General features: G+C 43.6%; 1 protein-coding gene across 1 annotated transcript; it reads right to left on the bottom strand.

Annotated features, from left to right (window-relative positions):
• Positions 1-6968: 6968 nt before the first annotated feature.
• LOC145982877 (protein GVQW3-like) lies at positions 6969-7373 on the bottom strand. The gene has a single exon (XM_083116224.1). It carries the CDS (start codon positions 7371-7373, stop codon positions 6969-6971), a length of 405 nt encoding a protein of 134 aa, XP_082972350.1.
• Positions 7374-14927: the final 7554 nt, after the last annotated feature.

Genomic DNA, 14927 nt, shown 5'->3' with positions numbered 1-14927 from the left:
TACTTGAGAGCGTAGTTAGTTTCGTATTCCACTACGGGCATGCGCAGCTCCATGGACTGGATGATGCACTTGGCAGCATCAGGTAGTGTATTGGGAATTGCCGAACCGTCTGCACTCAAGGTGCTGTAACGCATCAGCGCATTGTTGTCGTTGGCGCTTCTGCGAAAAGTGACGCGCAAACCACCCTTCCACATAATTTCTGTGTAGTCGGAGAAGAAACCAGGAAGCAGACGCATGGGAAACAGTACTGTGTGACTTTGAGTTTTGATTTTTGTACCTGCTTCGAATCCACCTGCCTGGTAGTATGCTGCATCGGTCTTGGAGAGTTTTAGTGTTTCCACAGCTGTAGAGGTAATCCCGGGGTAGTCAACCATATCGATGACGGTGCCATGTTTTCTAACTTCCACCTGCGAGAATAGGTACGGCACAAAATTATCTACGAGTCTTAAATTTGCATTGGCAAGGAATGCTTCGCCGTTGTCTCTCTTCACAACATCAAACTTGATATACAAATCGGCTCTGTGAGGGTGAATGAATCCATCCCCGACGTCCACGTCGTATTCTATCTCTCGATTCGCTTCGTTGAGGTTGGCAAACGTGCGACGATTGGGAGGGAAGGACTGCAACTCGTAACTTTCGATTTACTCCATGATGGTTATTTATTATATTTTAATCTCCACGACGGCAGTGGTCGTGGCTCCTGCAAAATCAACCACCTCTCCCTTCTCGTTGGTAATTGCCAATTCTATGTTGTCTATGCGATAACGAGATACAGGAAAGTATATTGGTAGGGAGGGTGTGTAGATAATTGGCTCCATGAACTCAGAGTTTGGTTTGAACGTAGCGATAATACCTGTTTGCTTGTGACTCCCTGGGATGCCGTCCGAGGATATGGTGATCATACCTTCTGCTACATTGCAATGTATATTCAGAGTCTCGATGGCTAGAAATTTAGGAATGTTAGCACCAATGTGCTTGATGCCAGGTTCGAGCTTTGTGTTGTTCGCGAATCCCAAAAGCTCTCCGATGGTACCCAGGTCTACGGTTTCCGTGGCAGACACCAGTTCCACCCTGTGAGTTAAAGAGTTTTGCGATAGCAGTACACTTCTTGGTAATTGAGCCTGCACGGTAGACAGGTTGTACTGGCCAGGGGTGATGCTGATTTTTTCGCTGCCAATTTTGATGGTATTGTTGTGAACTGTCACGTTAGGTATCAGGTACATGCTGTAGAATGCACGAAGAGCAATAGATTTAGGATAGATGATATCGTCATGCAATGCAAGTTTCAGAAGCGAATTCTTGCTTGTGAGATGGAATACTCCCATAGTGCTTCAGGTGCCACAATGCTTTCTGGAAATCCTCGATCGTTGGGTTATTTAATAGCGAGAGGAAGACAAGCATGGAAACGCAGAGATGGCCACAGTTCACATCGCTGAAACCCTGAATACGTTCGTCATTGTAGTAGAGGTTGGCAACACTGAGATACTTTACCAACCCAGCAGGTGGCGAGCCTCCGAATGAATAGAAAACAAATGCTTTGTCGTTGTTGTTGACTTTGAGGTAGCATATCCAATGTGTACCTGGATTTGTAGAGTTTGACACCGCTGCCAGTCTTGAGCTGGGTCCATATCGGCTTGATGAGGCTCCTGTACTTTTCTCCACTGCTAGATTTCACACGATTCTGTGTCGCGTCGTTGTTTTGGTATAGGGCGTCCGTCATGATCAAAATTTCTGTGTAACTTTGGTAATCCTCGTCTGTATAATCTTTAGGTTGCTTCTTAGTGATAAGTTCCCACAGTCCCACCGTGCCGGGATACCTAGCCCAGCTGTTCTTCTCCCCCAAATTAATTTTTACGTCGTCACCCTCGAACGTGACTTTCGACTTTCTAATTTTTCAAATCGCACCCTCGTTATGTTCCATGGTCGGGTACAATTTCCCAGTGCTTAGGTAATCCCTCGCCAACGGACCCAGCTCGACTAGCTTGTCCGAAGAGGTACTGCCTAGGGCCTGACGTCTCGGAGCCGGAGCAAGTTCGAAGGGAGTAGTGTGAATGCTGGATATCGGTGAGGGTATGGTATTATTTTGAGCGGTGAGTGGCACAAGCTCGTTGATTAATTCTTTGTTTTGTTCGGTCACATCTTTGATTTCTTTACCAAGTCAACTGATGGCATCGATGATAGGTTGATCCTGACGCTTTTTCTCTTCGCAAATTCTCCGATTCTAGGATTTCTAACCCTTAAACCGTTTTGCCAGGTAGCTACGCAGTTTCAGGTTGTCGTCTGCAAATTTGCGTTTCATTTTTTTGTATGTAGTTATTTATAATAGATCAAGACGTTTCTTGTAACTTTGCAACGTTAAGAAAATTATTAATTTTGTTTCTGTATTTTCCGTTATTGGGTTTCCTCGTGATGTCTATTGTTACAAATCCGAAATCATCTTGGTTCCAGCATGAAGAGCAAAATTTGGAAAACTGATTGTAGTTTATGTCCCCACCTACATAATCATCGTAAGCGTGTTTCAAATTGGTGTAGTCTTGACGAAACAATCAAATGAAATTAGCATTGTCTCGGAGTAGCTGCTTGGGGATTTTGGAAAAGTCTGAGCAAGGTAGAAGTAGTCCCACCACCGAATTTTCGAGACAGCAGTCTAGTGGTATCACTTCAGAAGCAAATATAGCTATGCCTAGTCCCTCGTACAGTTTCGACAGCTGGCGATACTTAGATTGCTCCAAACTTTTGGAGAAAACGTACAGGTGCCTGTTCTTCCAGTTTAACCAGTTGGGTGCAAGAAGAAAATCATCAATAAGTAACGTTGTTTTTCCACATCCAGAAGGTCCAACAATAAGGCAGCGAATGTTGTCGGGTAGAAGCTCGCCATTTTTCCTATCCTGACGTTCCGATGGAAAATCTGGCAGTCGCCGTACCACATCCGAAGCACCCGTTACACAATCACCTCGTTTGCGTCTATCCAACTTTTTTCCTCGAGTCCCAACCATTTCACCAACAGTTTGTCACCTTTTCTACGTAATACTTTTTCAATAAGATACGTGTCGGGGTATTTTGTTTTAGAAAGTTCTTCTTCGTAAAATCTTCCTTTCAGAATTTCGTCGAGATTATCTTTTATTATATACGTGTGACAGTTTCCGGGTAAGACTCGAACTACGGTGAAAAGTTCAGTACTCCAATTTTTTGTGAAGCCCTTTTCAAACGCACGCTTAATTTTACTGATTCTTACCTGATCTCCAATTTTGTATTTCGGTTTCTTGCTTGTAAATTTGTACGTTGGACAATAGACCGTAGAAATTAAACGCCGCTCGTCAGATTTGTTGACATTAGCCGGTTTCATGTTTATCGTGCGATGCAAACTGTGATTACAGCTGATAACGTGTTCCGGAAGCATGTCGAGCCACTTATAATTCCCCTGAAGCGTGAACTGTTTCCACATCCGTGTTTTGAGAGTGCGGTTGAAACGTTCCACTATGCTGGCTTTGATGTGACTAAAAGTGGAGTAATGTTGAATATTTTGTTTTTGAATAAATTGCCGAAAGACAGAGTTGTAGAATTCTTTTCCGTTGTCTGTGTGAAGAAATCGAGGTCGCCTGCCACTTTCATCGAAAATAGTTTTGAATGCTTCCACCACGCAGGTTCCTGTTTTTGCCTTGAGGGGTAAAGCCCACGCAAATTTTGAAAATGTGCCTATAACGGTGAGAAGATACTTGTACCCCTTGTTGATTTTATGTAAATTTTTTAGATTGCCACTGCTCATTTCCACAAGGTCAGCTTCCCACAAGTCGTCTATGCCTTTGGTCACTACCGCCAGTCGTTTGTAGTTTCGTCGTGCAGGTTTGTGCAGCTCGTTCACGATAGCCTGCCTAGACATTGCGCGAAGATAAGAATATAGCTGGATGGGATTTCTGGCTGCAGACAATGCCGGGTTTTCTATGTACAGCTTATCACCTACTTCAATGTCGATAATTTGAGTGGCATCTTCGGCATAGGCAGTCTCGCGAGTTTCAGGGTGTGTGAAATCTACCAACTCCACTCCTCTTATTTTAGGCTCGTCACTGATGTTCGTCACGGTCATGGTTGGGTAGTGGGTTGCGTGAGGCAAAGACCAGTATGAAACCTTAAGAAACTGAAGTGTGCCGGCGAGGAAAAACTGGTGATAGGCTTTTGCAGGAGTCAGCATGTAGAGTTTGGCACCAGGATGAAAGAGCGAGGAAAATTCCCTGTTTGGAATGCTGTACAGTTCGATGACAACAGTGGACTTGAGATTGTCGATGCTGGCGTTCAGGGTGTTTACATTGGTTCGAACCTCGCTCTCCACATTATCCAATCTACCGTTCACCGATTCCAGGTGTTCCTCGATAGCACGGACGACAGTGTCGTAATCGGGCTTGATCTTCACATCGACAATTAGCCTCTTGAATTTTTCGTTTAAGTCATGTAGTTGGGTACTGAAATTGGTTATAGCCGATTCCTGGCTCGCCTCGATGCTGCCAATTTGCTCTTTCACATTGGCGATAATCTGCTGCAGACTTTCCACGAGTGTCAACTTGGAGCTCTGGGTTGCGAGGTCGTGGACCTGGGTTCTAATTTCCGCAAACAAGCCGTGTAGCTCGCTTATGTTCTGGTTGGTGGGTAAGGTTGCAACAGACTCCCGAAGCAATTCAATTTCGGTTTGGATGTTTTTGATGTCGTCCGATTTTAGTATTCGCTTGAGAGCCCTCTTCACGCTTTTCAGTTCCTGCGAGGTGGGCAGGGTGGCCACCGAGTTTTGGAGCGACTCCAAAGCTTTTTTCATCGCATGCAGCAGCAGCAGCGCGTATGCCTTCTTGTAATTGTGTTATGTCGTCCTAGGTGGGGGTGGATTGTTGCAAAGTTTCCAACTTGGCCTGTATGTCGTCGATCAAGTGATGAAAATGCGACAACTCTGATTCGGTGTTTAGATTTTCCAGCTTGGTGATCTGCTGTTGGACGCTGGCCAGTGTATCCCTGATGCCAGGCAGTTTGGATTCCAGTGCTTCGTGTACGTTTGCCAGATCATTTTTGATGACGGCGAGAGCATCCTCAATATGGGCTATGGTACCTTGCAGCTTCCAGAAATCCTCGTAGGTCTCAAGTTGGAGTTTTATGTTGGCAACACTACGGGCAATGGCATTCAGCTCGCTGGACGAAGGTAGATTGTCGATAAAGTCCTGTAGCGTTTGGAGATTAGTTTTGACTACGTTCATGGCCGCATGCAAAGCGTCCGTTTGAAGCTCAGCCTTGATGCTTTCCAACGTAGGAATTTCGAACGATTGAAACTGTTCGTGCAATTTGGCAATACTGGCATTCACGCGATCGTAGTCATCTTGTGTCTTGATGCTCTGGATAATGTTTTGCAGTTCAGTCTGGATGGTGCTCGTTTGGTCCTGCAAGTGTCGCTTCAGCTGTTCCACGTCGGAGGTCTGCGCTTGCTGCAGCTTCACAAGTTCGTTCTGTGGCTTGCCTACACTCAGTGCAAGTTGTCGAAGTTGTCTATCGACGCGAGGTCGGTTTACTTTTGCAGCAGCGATTTGAGCTCGGCATCGATTTTGAGTACGGGGTCCAGGCACTGAGACTGCAGGCTAGCTATCTCTGACTGGAGGCTAGAGTTGAGCGTGGACTGCAGGGCCTGCAGGTCGCTTCGCAATTTCTTGACCCTGACGTCGAGCATGAGAAGCTCGTCGCCGTGATCGTCGCGCTTGGTGTGACCGAAAATGTCGTTAGGCATTGTTGCCACTGTGGTTATTTATTATAGGGTAGATGATTTTCATTTCTATGAAAAGAGGGATGAGTTTATCGTAGTCGTCCAAGAGCTCCACGTATGTAGTCGCATCCATCCTATCGTGCTTGATGCGATAGATGTTCTTGCCTGAGGAAACTTTGGCCTCTTCTTAGTTCTCGGGTTTCATGTCGAATTTAAGTTTGCCGGAGATGGGGAACCGGTAATAATTCAAGTTGTTGTTGAATACATAGAAAGTTTTGCCCACATCCTCGTCGTACTGGGTCAGGATGCTATTCAAGTGTATAATTAACAGACCGTTAAGTTTAGATAGCATGGAAGGCAGAAGTTCGTCGAAGTTCGACGACGACGTGGGCTGGACGGACACTTACATAGCTTGCTTCCTGAAGCCAAACAGGTTCATAGGCATGGTTATTTTATAGAAACATTTTCAAGCCGTAAATTTAAAATTTTGGCCCCCTCACAAATCGCATTACATACATACGTGGCGTTACAAGAGCCCCTGCCCGCCTCCCAAGAGGTTTGGTCAGCAGTATGCTAGAAAAAAATAGAGGGGGAGGGGGTAGAATCGATTATATTTGCCAGTCGAATAGTTCTCGTCGAATCCTATCCAACAAACCTAAAATCGTCATCCTAGCTCAATTAGGAGCCAAGAAAATCAATGTCTTGGAAAAACGTCTCAAGATGTTTGTCTCAAGAAAATTTTCTTGACAGGCCGGAATTGACAAACCGGAAGTCGACTTTCTTAAAATTAAGATATTTGTCTTAAGACGTTTTTCCAAGACGTTGAGAAGCAACTAGTCAGTGTTGCCAACTCCTATTTTTAGGTTAGCTTCGCCCGTAAAAGATCACATGGTGAAATTTTCTTGGGGTGGGTTGGCAACACTGAACCCCACTTGATGTTCCAGAACCGGTCAGCCCCCTCTACTCTTAATGTTGGTGAACCCCCATCGTAAAAGGCTATGACGAGAGCCCAGTAGGTTGGCAACCTTGAGCGCGCCACTTTCGCGTTTGCCTTACGATATTTTCCGTTAAGGCTGCAAAAAAAGCGCCACTTTCTGGCGTAGAACTGTCTTTTTGCCCCTACTGATGCCATAACCTTGTTTGCCGACAAAACCTGTTTGGCTTTCTTTGGGGTAGGAGATCCTTGTCGTTTCCATTGCTTTGATTGTTGTTTTGATTCCGGTGTATGATGGTGCACCTACGTCTCGTCCATAGTCACAAATCTGCCAATAAACTCCTCCGAATCACTTTCAAACATTTCCAAACAATCACGGGAAAGGGTGAGTCGAGTGCGTTTGTGTTCAACTGAAAGCAACTTGGGTACCCATCTCGCAGACACCTTAAAAAACCCTAAATCGTTCACGATAATGTTTTGTGCTCGCTCACAGGAAATACCCACAGTCTCAGCTATCTCACGGATTTTGATTCTGCGGTCACTCAAAATCAGGTCACAAATTTTATTGACATTTTCTGTTGTGGTCGACGTTTCAGGCCTGCCACTGCTGGGGTCATCTTCAATGCTGTTTCTTCCACGCTTAAATTCAGCCACCCACTTTTTCACCATGGAATACGAGGGTGCGGAGTCTCCAAGCGTCTCTACCATGTCCGTATGAATTTGCTGTTGACAGCGCGATGCTCTATTTTCTCCCATGTCACAAATTTCCGTCACTTCTGCCCACTAAAAGTCCTCACCTGAAACAATAGAGCAAAGAAATGAAATGAAATTTTACACAGTGACTACCAAATGATATAGCTATGCAACTAATGTATGAAACTTAAAATTAAAAGCTTCCTTCCTACTCAGGCCACGAACTTTTCAATCCGCCCTCGTATCTTCAGATTTGAGTATTCTATTTTCTGCTCTTTACACCGCTCTCAGTTCCTGAGAAGTAGGTAAGCTAGCTATAGTATTCTGGAGTGTCGTCAGATCTTCTTTCACAGCATCTAATTCAGTAGCATCAGCTACAGTACTTAAGGCATTTTGGAGTGTATTATGTCATTTTATGTAGGTGTTGATTGTTGAAGTGTTTCTAATTTGTTTTGTACGAGTATGTCATCTATCAAATGATGGAAATAGGATAATAAAGATTCAGTGTTCAGATTTTTTAGCTTAGTATATTGTTGGACTATACTCAGAGTTTCAGTAATGCCAGGTAATTTTGATTCCAGTATTTCCTGGACACTTATTAGTTCATTTTCCATATTTGCCAAAGTATCCTCAATGTGGGCTATGGCACTTTGAATTTTCCCAAAATCCTCGTAAGTCTCAAGCTGGAGTTTGATGTTAGTAACATTACGAGCAATGGCATTAAGTTCACTGGAGGAGGGTAGATGATTTATAAAAACTTCCAATATTTGAAGTTTGGCTTGGACTTCAGTTATAGCAGTGTGCAACCCATCTGTTTGTAGTTTAATTTTTATATTTTCTAATGTAGGAATCTGAAAGGATTGAAACTGCTCACGCAAATCAGCAATTATACTATCATAATCTTCTTGAGTTTTGATACTTTAGATGATTGCTTTTAGTTCTGTACGAAAGGAGTGTATATGTATAATGACGATGACGCCGAACATGAAGTGGGCCGATGGAAATCATGTGATAGTGCGGCTGCACGTCGTGCCGAGTGAAATGTCAGATGAAGCAATATATTCTGTACTAACTAACTACGGACAGGTGATCTTGTTTAATGACAAAACGTACTCAAAAGACCACATATATCCAGTGAGAACCGGAAGGAAATTGGTAAAGATGAACTTGTCCCGTGCGATAAGTTCATACGTAACGATCAATGGCTGCCGTTATTGGGTTACGTACAATGGTCAAGAGCGTACATGTGCCTACTGTGATGCGGTCGATTATTTCCTTAACCAATGCCCTAGTCGCCAGAGGCCAACTGCACGCACAAGTGATAACTCGTACGCAGGAAAGATGAAACCCGCCCCATTCAACCTCAACAGCACTGAAGAAGTGATACACAATGAGCAGAAAGTACTTCCAGGTACAATAACCAAGACACAAACTGAATCAACTGTAGGCGCCAGTTCCAATACAATACAGGATGTACTTTAACGACGACCGAAGAAAACAGCATCCTGCCTAGTGTTAGAAATTTTTTCGATCACATGGAGGTTCCAGTATCTCACAATGACGAGTCTACAATCATCCAACGAAGTATCCATACTGCGCAGATGACTCCTGTGGAAACCATCGAGAACTCACCACCAGTAGATGCAGTTTCTTTGCAGACGACCAACATGGACCTGACTCTAGAACCCCCATCATTTCCGACCCCATCTTCACCCATACTGGGAAAGAAGAAGAGGAAGAAGCCACGTAGTGCAGACCAGAATCACACCCACCCGGCGAAGAAAACAAACGAACAGCGTTCACCATCGCCAGTGAAGTATAACCTGACCCCAAGTGTGCCCAACCCTTTGGAAACAACCCCAACCCCACGATGACGAACACTCTAAATACTGATTTTTTAGAAAACCTGTAATAAATGCAATGTTTTGGTTCTTTATATCATTAGTGTGTTATATGACGGCTCCCGTGTATCATTTTGCACACTAAATCTGAACAAACTATCCTCTACAGTCAAACACCATGCCTTAACTGATTATGTAAAACAAAGTGCTCTCGATCTTCTTTTTCCTTCAAGAGGTTGGTACAGACGATTTTACATGTGGCCACGACTTCACTAAATATAATAATTTCACATACAACGCCACAGGTACTGCCATTTTGGTACGGCAAGGTATACCTGTTAACAAAACTTTCTGCATCCCTCTGGGCGAATTACGTGCGTCGAAATAGGTAAAATCTGTTTTTGTAATATCTATGCGCCTTCAGGATCAGTGGCCAGCCAGGCACGAAACACTTTCTATGCAACAGAAGTGGCGACATACTTAGGGGGCAACCACCAACATATTGTCCTTGCTGGGGATTTTAACTGTGTGTTACGACGACAAGATCAATATTCAGGGTTTAACTCATCCCTTAGTCTCTCTACCCTGGTCGAGGCCTTTCACCTAAAAGATGTATGGGAAACCAAGCACCCACAACTGGAAGGATTCACTTTCATACGTCCAGACTCGGCTAGTCGATTAGACCGTTTCTATGTAAGTGCAAACTTATTACCCAAAATGTCATCTATAAAGATTTTTCCCACTTGCTTCACCGACCACCTCAGTGTGCAACTAGACATGGCAATCGACGCCAAAACTGCAGTTCGAGGACGGGGATACTGCAAAATTAATAGTCGGATTCTTTAAGATGAACAATTTCGAACAGCCTTCAAACAAAAGTGGAAGGAATGGGAAAATATGAGCAGGCGCCAAACTGACATCATTACATGGTATGACACGTTCCTGAAGCCGTCAATCAAGCATTATTTTATAGCTTACTCACGTATGATGCACACGGATTTCTATAAGAAATACAACTTCTATTATCGCGTACTCCACGAGTTGGCGACACAACTCATACAGTCCTGCAGGGACTGAAACGCATACAATCGGTCCTATTGAGGATACACCACGAGCGAATGGCATGTTTCGTGGTGAGAAGTCGTCTCCCAACAATTGACCCCCAAGAAAAAGCCGGTATTGCCCATGTAAGCGCAGAACAGCGAAGTGGGAAAAGGAAACTCATAACGAAATTGCAACAAGGGGACGAATGTCTCACACAACCCTCAGACATTCGAGCATGCCTATATGAACACTTTGCAGCATAATTTAAAGCACCCCCTGCATCGCATGTGGAAGAAGGACACGTGTCATACCCTGTTATCCCCACGCTATCAAGGGAAGATGAAGCCATCTTAAACCAACCCTTCTCTAAGGAAGAAGTGGAAGCGGCCATCCAACAAGCTCAAAAAGAAAAAAAAACGGACATAGACGGACTACCGATTGAATTATTTCAAACATTTTGGTCTACCATGGCAGACATGCTTATGCGGTGGCTCAATGCCTGTTTTGCGCAGAAGAAGATAGGTCGTACAAGCTTGACAGTTGTCATGATCGTAATCCCGAAAGTGATACATCCCGTCACACCTGAGTATTATCGACCCATCACTTTGTTATGTGCCGATTATAAAATATGGGCACGAGTATTAACGCGCAGAATACAACACTATGGAGCTACCCTACTAGGCCCCCATAAATTTGTGCACGGAACTAATGTTAATATAACTACCATTCTTACTAGCATACGAGACATCATTACTGTAATGAATGAAGCCACTGACTCGGAAGCAGCTCTAGTAGCCCTGGACTTCAAAGGAGCATTTGACTCATTGTACCATCGTTATCTATTTCGGCATTTTACTCATGTTGGATGCATAGAATCCTTCGTAGAAGCGATAAAGAGCCGATACACCCAGGGTCGGGTACATTTGTGTGTAAATGGAACATTATACCCGCCGTTTGTTCTTTAACGCTCTGTTAGGCAAGGTCGCCTCTTTTCACTCCTCGCCTTCTGTACAGCTCTTAGCCTCTTCCTACAACAAATAAATCAACGACTACGAGGAATACAAGCATATGGAATGACCTACCGAGTTTTTGCATACGCCGACGATGTCACAGTGGTGGTGCGTGATTACCAGGATTATGTTAACCTAATGGAAATCTTGGAATAATTACAAGTAAATACAGGCTTGTGTATCAACCTGCAAAAATCAAAAATACTACCCTTGGGGACAATGGCATGGAACTGGAAAGAATCTGTCCCAATGACCGTGACAGACGTATTGAAAGTTCTCTGGATCTACTTCTCGAGAAACTTGGTCGAGACTTCCAACCACACATTTCAAGCCATAGTGTTCAAAACACAAGCAGTATTACACTTCAACAGACTCCGCCAACTGTCACTAAGCGCTAGAATCAAATATGTCATCACCTATGCACTCTCAAAACTATGGTATGTGGCGCAAATACTGCCCGTGCCTACCCAAACGGCTGCGAGAATCCGGAGAATGATCACACGCTTTCTCCTGCACGGTCTAGAGTTCCATGTAGCTCACAACACACTATGCCTCCCAACTCGCCTTGGAGGACTAAACCTGCTGAGTATCGACCGACAAGCGCAAGCCTTATTTTTGCACCGCCATATCACCATGATAGTCCAGCATTAAGATAGTTTCACAGCTCGTGTGCTACGCTTCATGCTGGATGAAGTGGAATTATGTGCCCTAATTTACCCAGGTGTTATACCCACTAAATTTCACTATTTACGAACAACCATAGTGGAAATTTGCTACATGCTATGCTCCTTCCAAGTGTGGATTATTCAGATAACAGTCAAATCTCTATCAAAAATGCTGCAAACCCGGATGAAACATATTCCGCGTATTGTCCCATTATTCCCCAATGTGCTCTGGAACATCGTGTGGAGAAACATAGCGGCGATCCACCTCCCCAATCGAGTGCGCTCCATATGGTACTTAACTGTACACAATGCTATCGTCACTAGAGTACGATTGCAGAGATACCTTATGGCAGACAATTCCCATGGTACCAAATGTTCACAGGACGACACCTTTGTGCATCGACTGACGAAATGTGTAACAGTCGTGGAACATTGGAAACTTGGAATCATATGCCGCCGCTCACGGTGAACCATATATTAACTCCAGAGTTTCAGTATTTTCCTCTCACAAGAACACGTGCAGTGCAATTTATCATAGGACATTAGTAGGTAAGATGGTACGTTCTGGAAGGGCCCTTTGACCTACTTTTTATTTTACGACGTTTTACGCACTAAACTAACCTACAATGAGAGAAAAGAGGACAGAAAAAAGCTCTGGCATCACTTTTTAAGCTATTTTTTTACCTTCTCCAAATCTTGCTCTTATGCTACCTCGCCTTTTGACCTACTTTTGAAATGACTTACGACATTTTCCTATAAGGCTGTCCTCCCTTACGATGTTTTCCCGTAAGGCGTACCTTTGACTTACTTTTGAAATGACTTACGACATTTTCCTATAAGGCTGTCTCCTCTTACGATGTTTTCCTGTAAGGCGCACGTTCTAGCAATGCCCATTGACGCACTTTTGAAATGACTTACGACATTTTCCTATAAGGCTGTTCTCCCTTACGATGTTTTCCTGTAAGGTCCCTCAGTGTAATCTACTACGTTCTGAAAGGGCCCTTTAACCTACTTTTTTATTTTACGACGTTTTACGCACTAAACTAACCTACAATGAGAGAAAAAATGGACAGAAAAAAGCTCTGGCATCACTTTTTAAGCTATTTTTTTACCTCCTGCAAAATTTTGCTCTTATGCTACCTCGCCTTTTGACCTACTTTTGAAATGACTTACGACATTTTCCTATAAGGCTGTCTCTTTTTAGTGTAAGCTCCCACAGTGTAATCTACTACGATCTGCTAATGGGCTTCTGCTCTCAGCGTAATCCGTTTTTTACGACGTTTTACGGATTAAAACTAACCTGCAATGAGAGAAAAGTGGACAGAAAAAAGCTCTGGCATCACTTTTTAGGCTATTTTTTTTACCTCCTGCAAATTTTGCTCTCACCTCTTTGACCTACTTTTGAAATGACTTTCCTATAAGGCTGTCTCCTTTACTGTAAGATCCCTCAGTGTAATCTACCACGACCTTGCTCTCAGCGTAATCTGCTATGATGTTTCTTGTTTTTTAAAACTCTCAGGTGCGATCTTCTACAATGTGTGTGTGTGTGATAATCAAATTTTTTTTTTTGTTAAGGAAATCCCCGGCCCCTGCTACGACCTAACAGGCGACCTCTCCTACGATGTTTTGGGCCCCTGTTACAATATTTTTCTGTAAATTGCTCCTCATGATGTAAAAATTGGTATTGTGGCGGTATTTGAAATCGAGTGTGCTGCGTGAAGAGGGAAAAATCTCTTCATGTTCACTGAACAATAGTACTTCCGGGCTTTTCATCGAAAGCCCGGAAGTACTCTTCTGCTCTTTATGTTTATTGAACAATAGTACTTCCTGGCTTTTCATCGAAAAAACGTGGGGTTGATGACGTTCAGTTCAGACAATGCGAATTGAGGGACTATTGCTCAACATATCACTCCTCGCATCCCCTTATAATCCGAAGCTCTGCCATGGAAACTTCCATATCATCTAGAGCGACTGTTCAGCGAGTTGATTCTTGAAACTAACCAAAACAGACGTTAAGGGATTGTGGATGCGACTCGCATGAAACAAGCCAAACAGCCCTTAACGTATTGTTGAAGGAAATATACACTCGCAGAACACAAAGTATAGAAAGTTTTTTTGTTCCTGTTGAGTGTGTGTTCCAGAGAAAAGTAAGTACCTTGCATGATATGTTTTCTTATTGGTGTTTTGTTCTGTGAGTTGATTTTTGAAACGAGCCCAACAGACGTGAAAGGGGATTGTGGATGCGACTCGCATGAAACAAACCAAACAGCCCCTTAACGTATTGTAGAAGAAAATATACTCGCAGAACTACACATACATTTTAGCATGCATTTTTTTTGTTTGTGTACTGTTTGTTGATAGGAAAAAATGTGTGCGCGGGACACATTATTAGGCTATTTTTTTATTGCGCTTGATATCAAGTGGAAAGTGTGGTTCGGATCTTAACTGTTTTAACTTTTTATACTCAGAAAAAAAAAAACTGTAGGCCCATTTATGTTCAGAAGGAAAAAAAAAGTGTAGACCCAAAATTTTATGAATGTGAATTTTCAGCTCAAAGGCTGTGACTATGATTGCAGGGGGCTGTCTGCTGTTTTAAATCCACTTTATGCACAGTGAGGCTAATCGGGGCTGGACCTACAGTTTAAAGTGGGATCCGAACCAATGTGTGCCTCCACCGGGTATCGAACCCCGGGAGCCGCCGATTACAAGGCAAATGACGCTACCACTGCACCATGGGGGGAGGCCCTGTCTGCTGTGTGGATGTGTGGTGCTGACCACATCACATATGCGAGTTGTTCTGAATCCAAAAGGCGAGAGAGTTAGGGGAGATCCGTGAAGGCACTAGACCAAAAAGTTACATTGTTGTAGGTCCCATAGGAGCCGAGAAAATCAATGTCTTGGAAAACGTCTTAAGACAATTATCTTAATCTTTAAGAAAGTCGACTTCCGGTCTGTCAAGATGTTACTTCCGGTCTATCAAGAAAATTTTCTTAAGACAAATATCTTAAG

Source organism: Lepisma saccharinum, unplaced genomic scaffold (assembly GCF_977018435.1).
Source record: "Lepisma saccharinum unplaced genomic scaffold, izLepSacc3.1 HAP1_SCAFFOLD_461, whole genome shotgun sequence".
Classification (NCBI taxonomy): domain Eukaryota; kingdom Metazoa; phylum Arthropoda; class Insecta; order Zygentoma; family Lepismatidae; genus Lepisma; species Lepisma saccharinum.
This window is presented reverse-complemented; position numbering and strand designations above follow the sequence as displayed.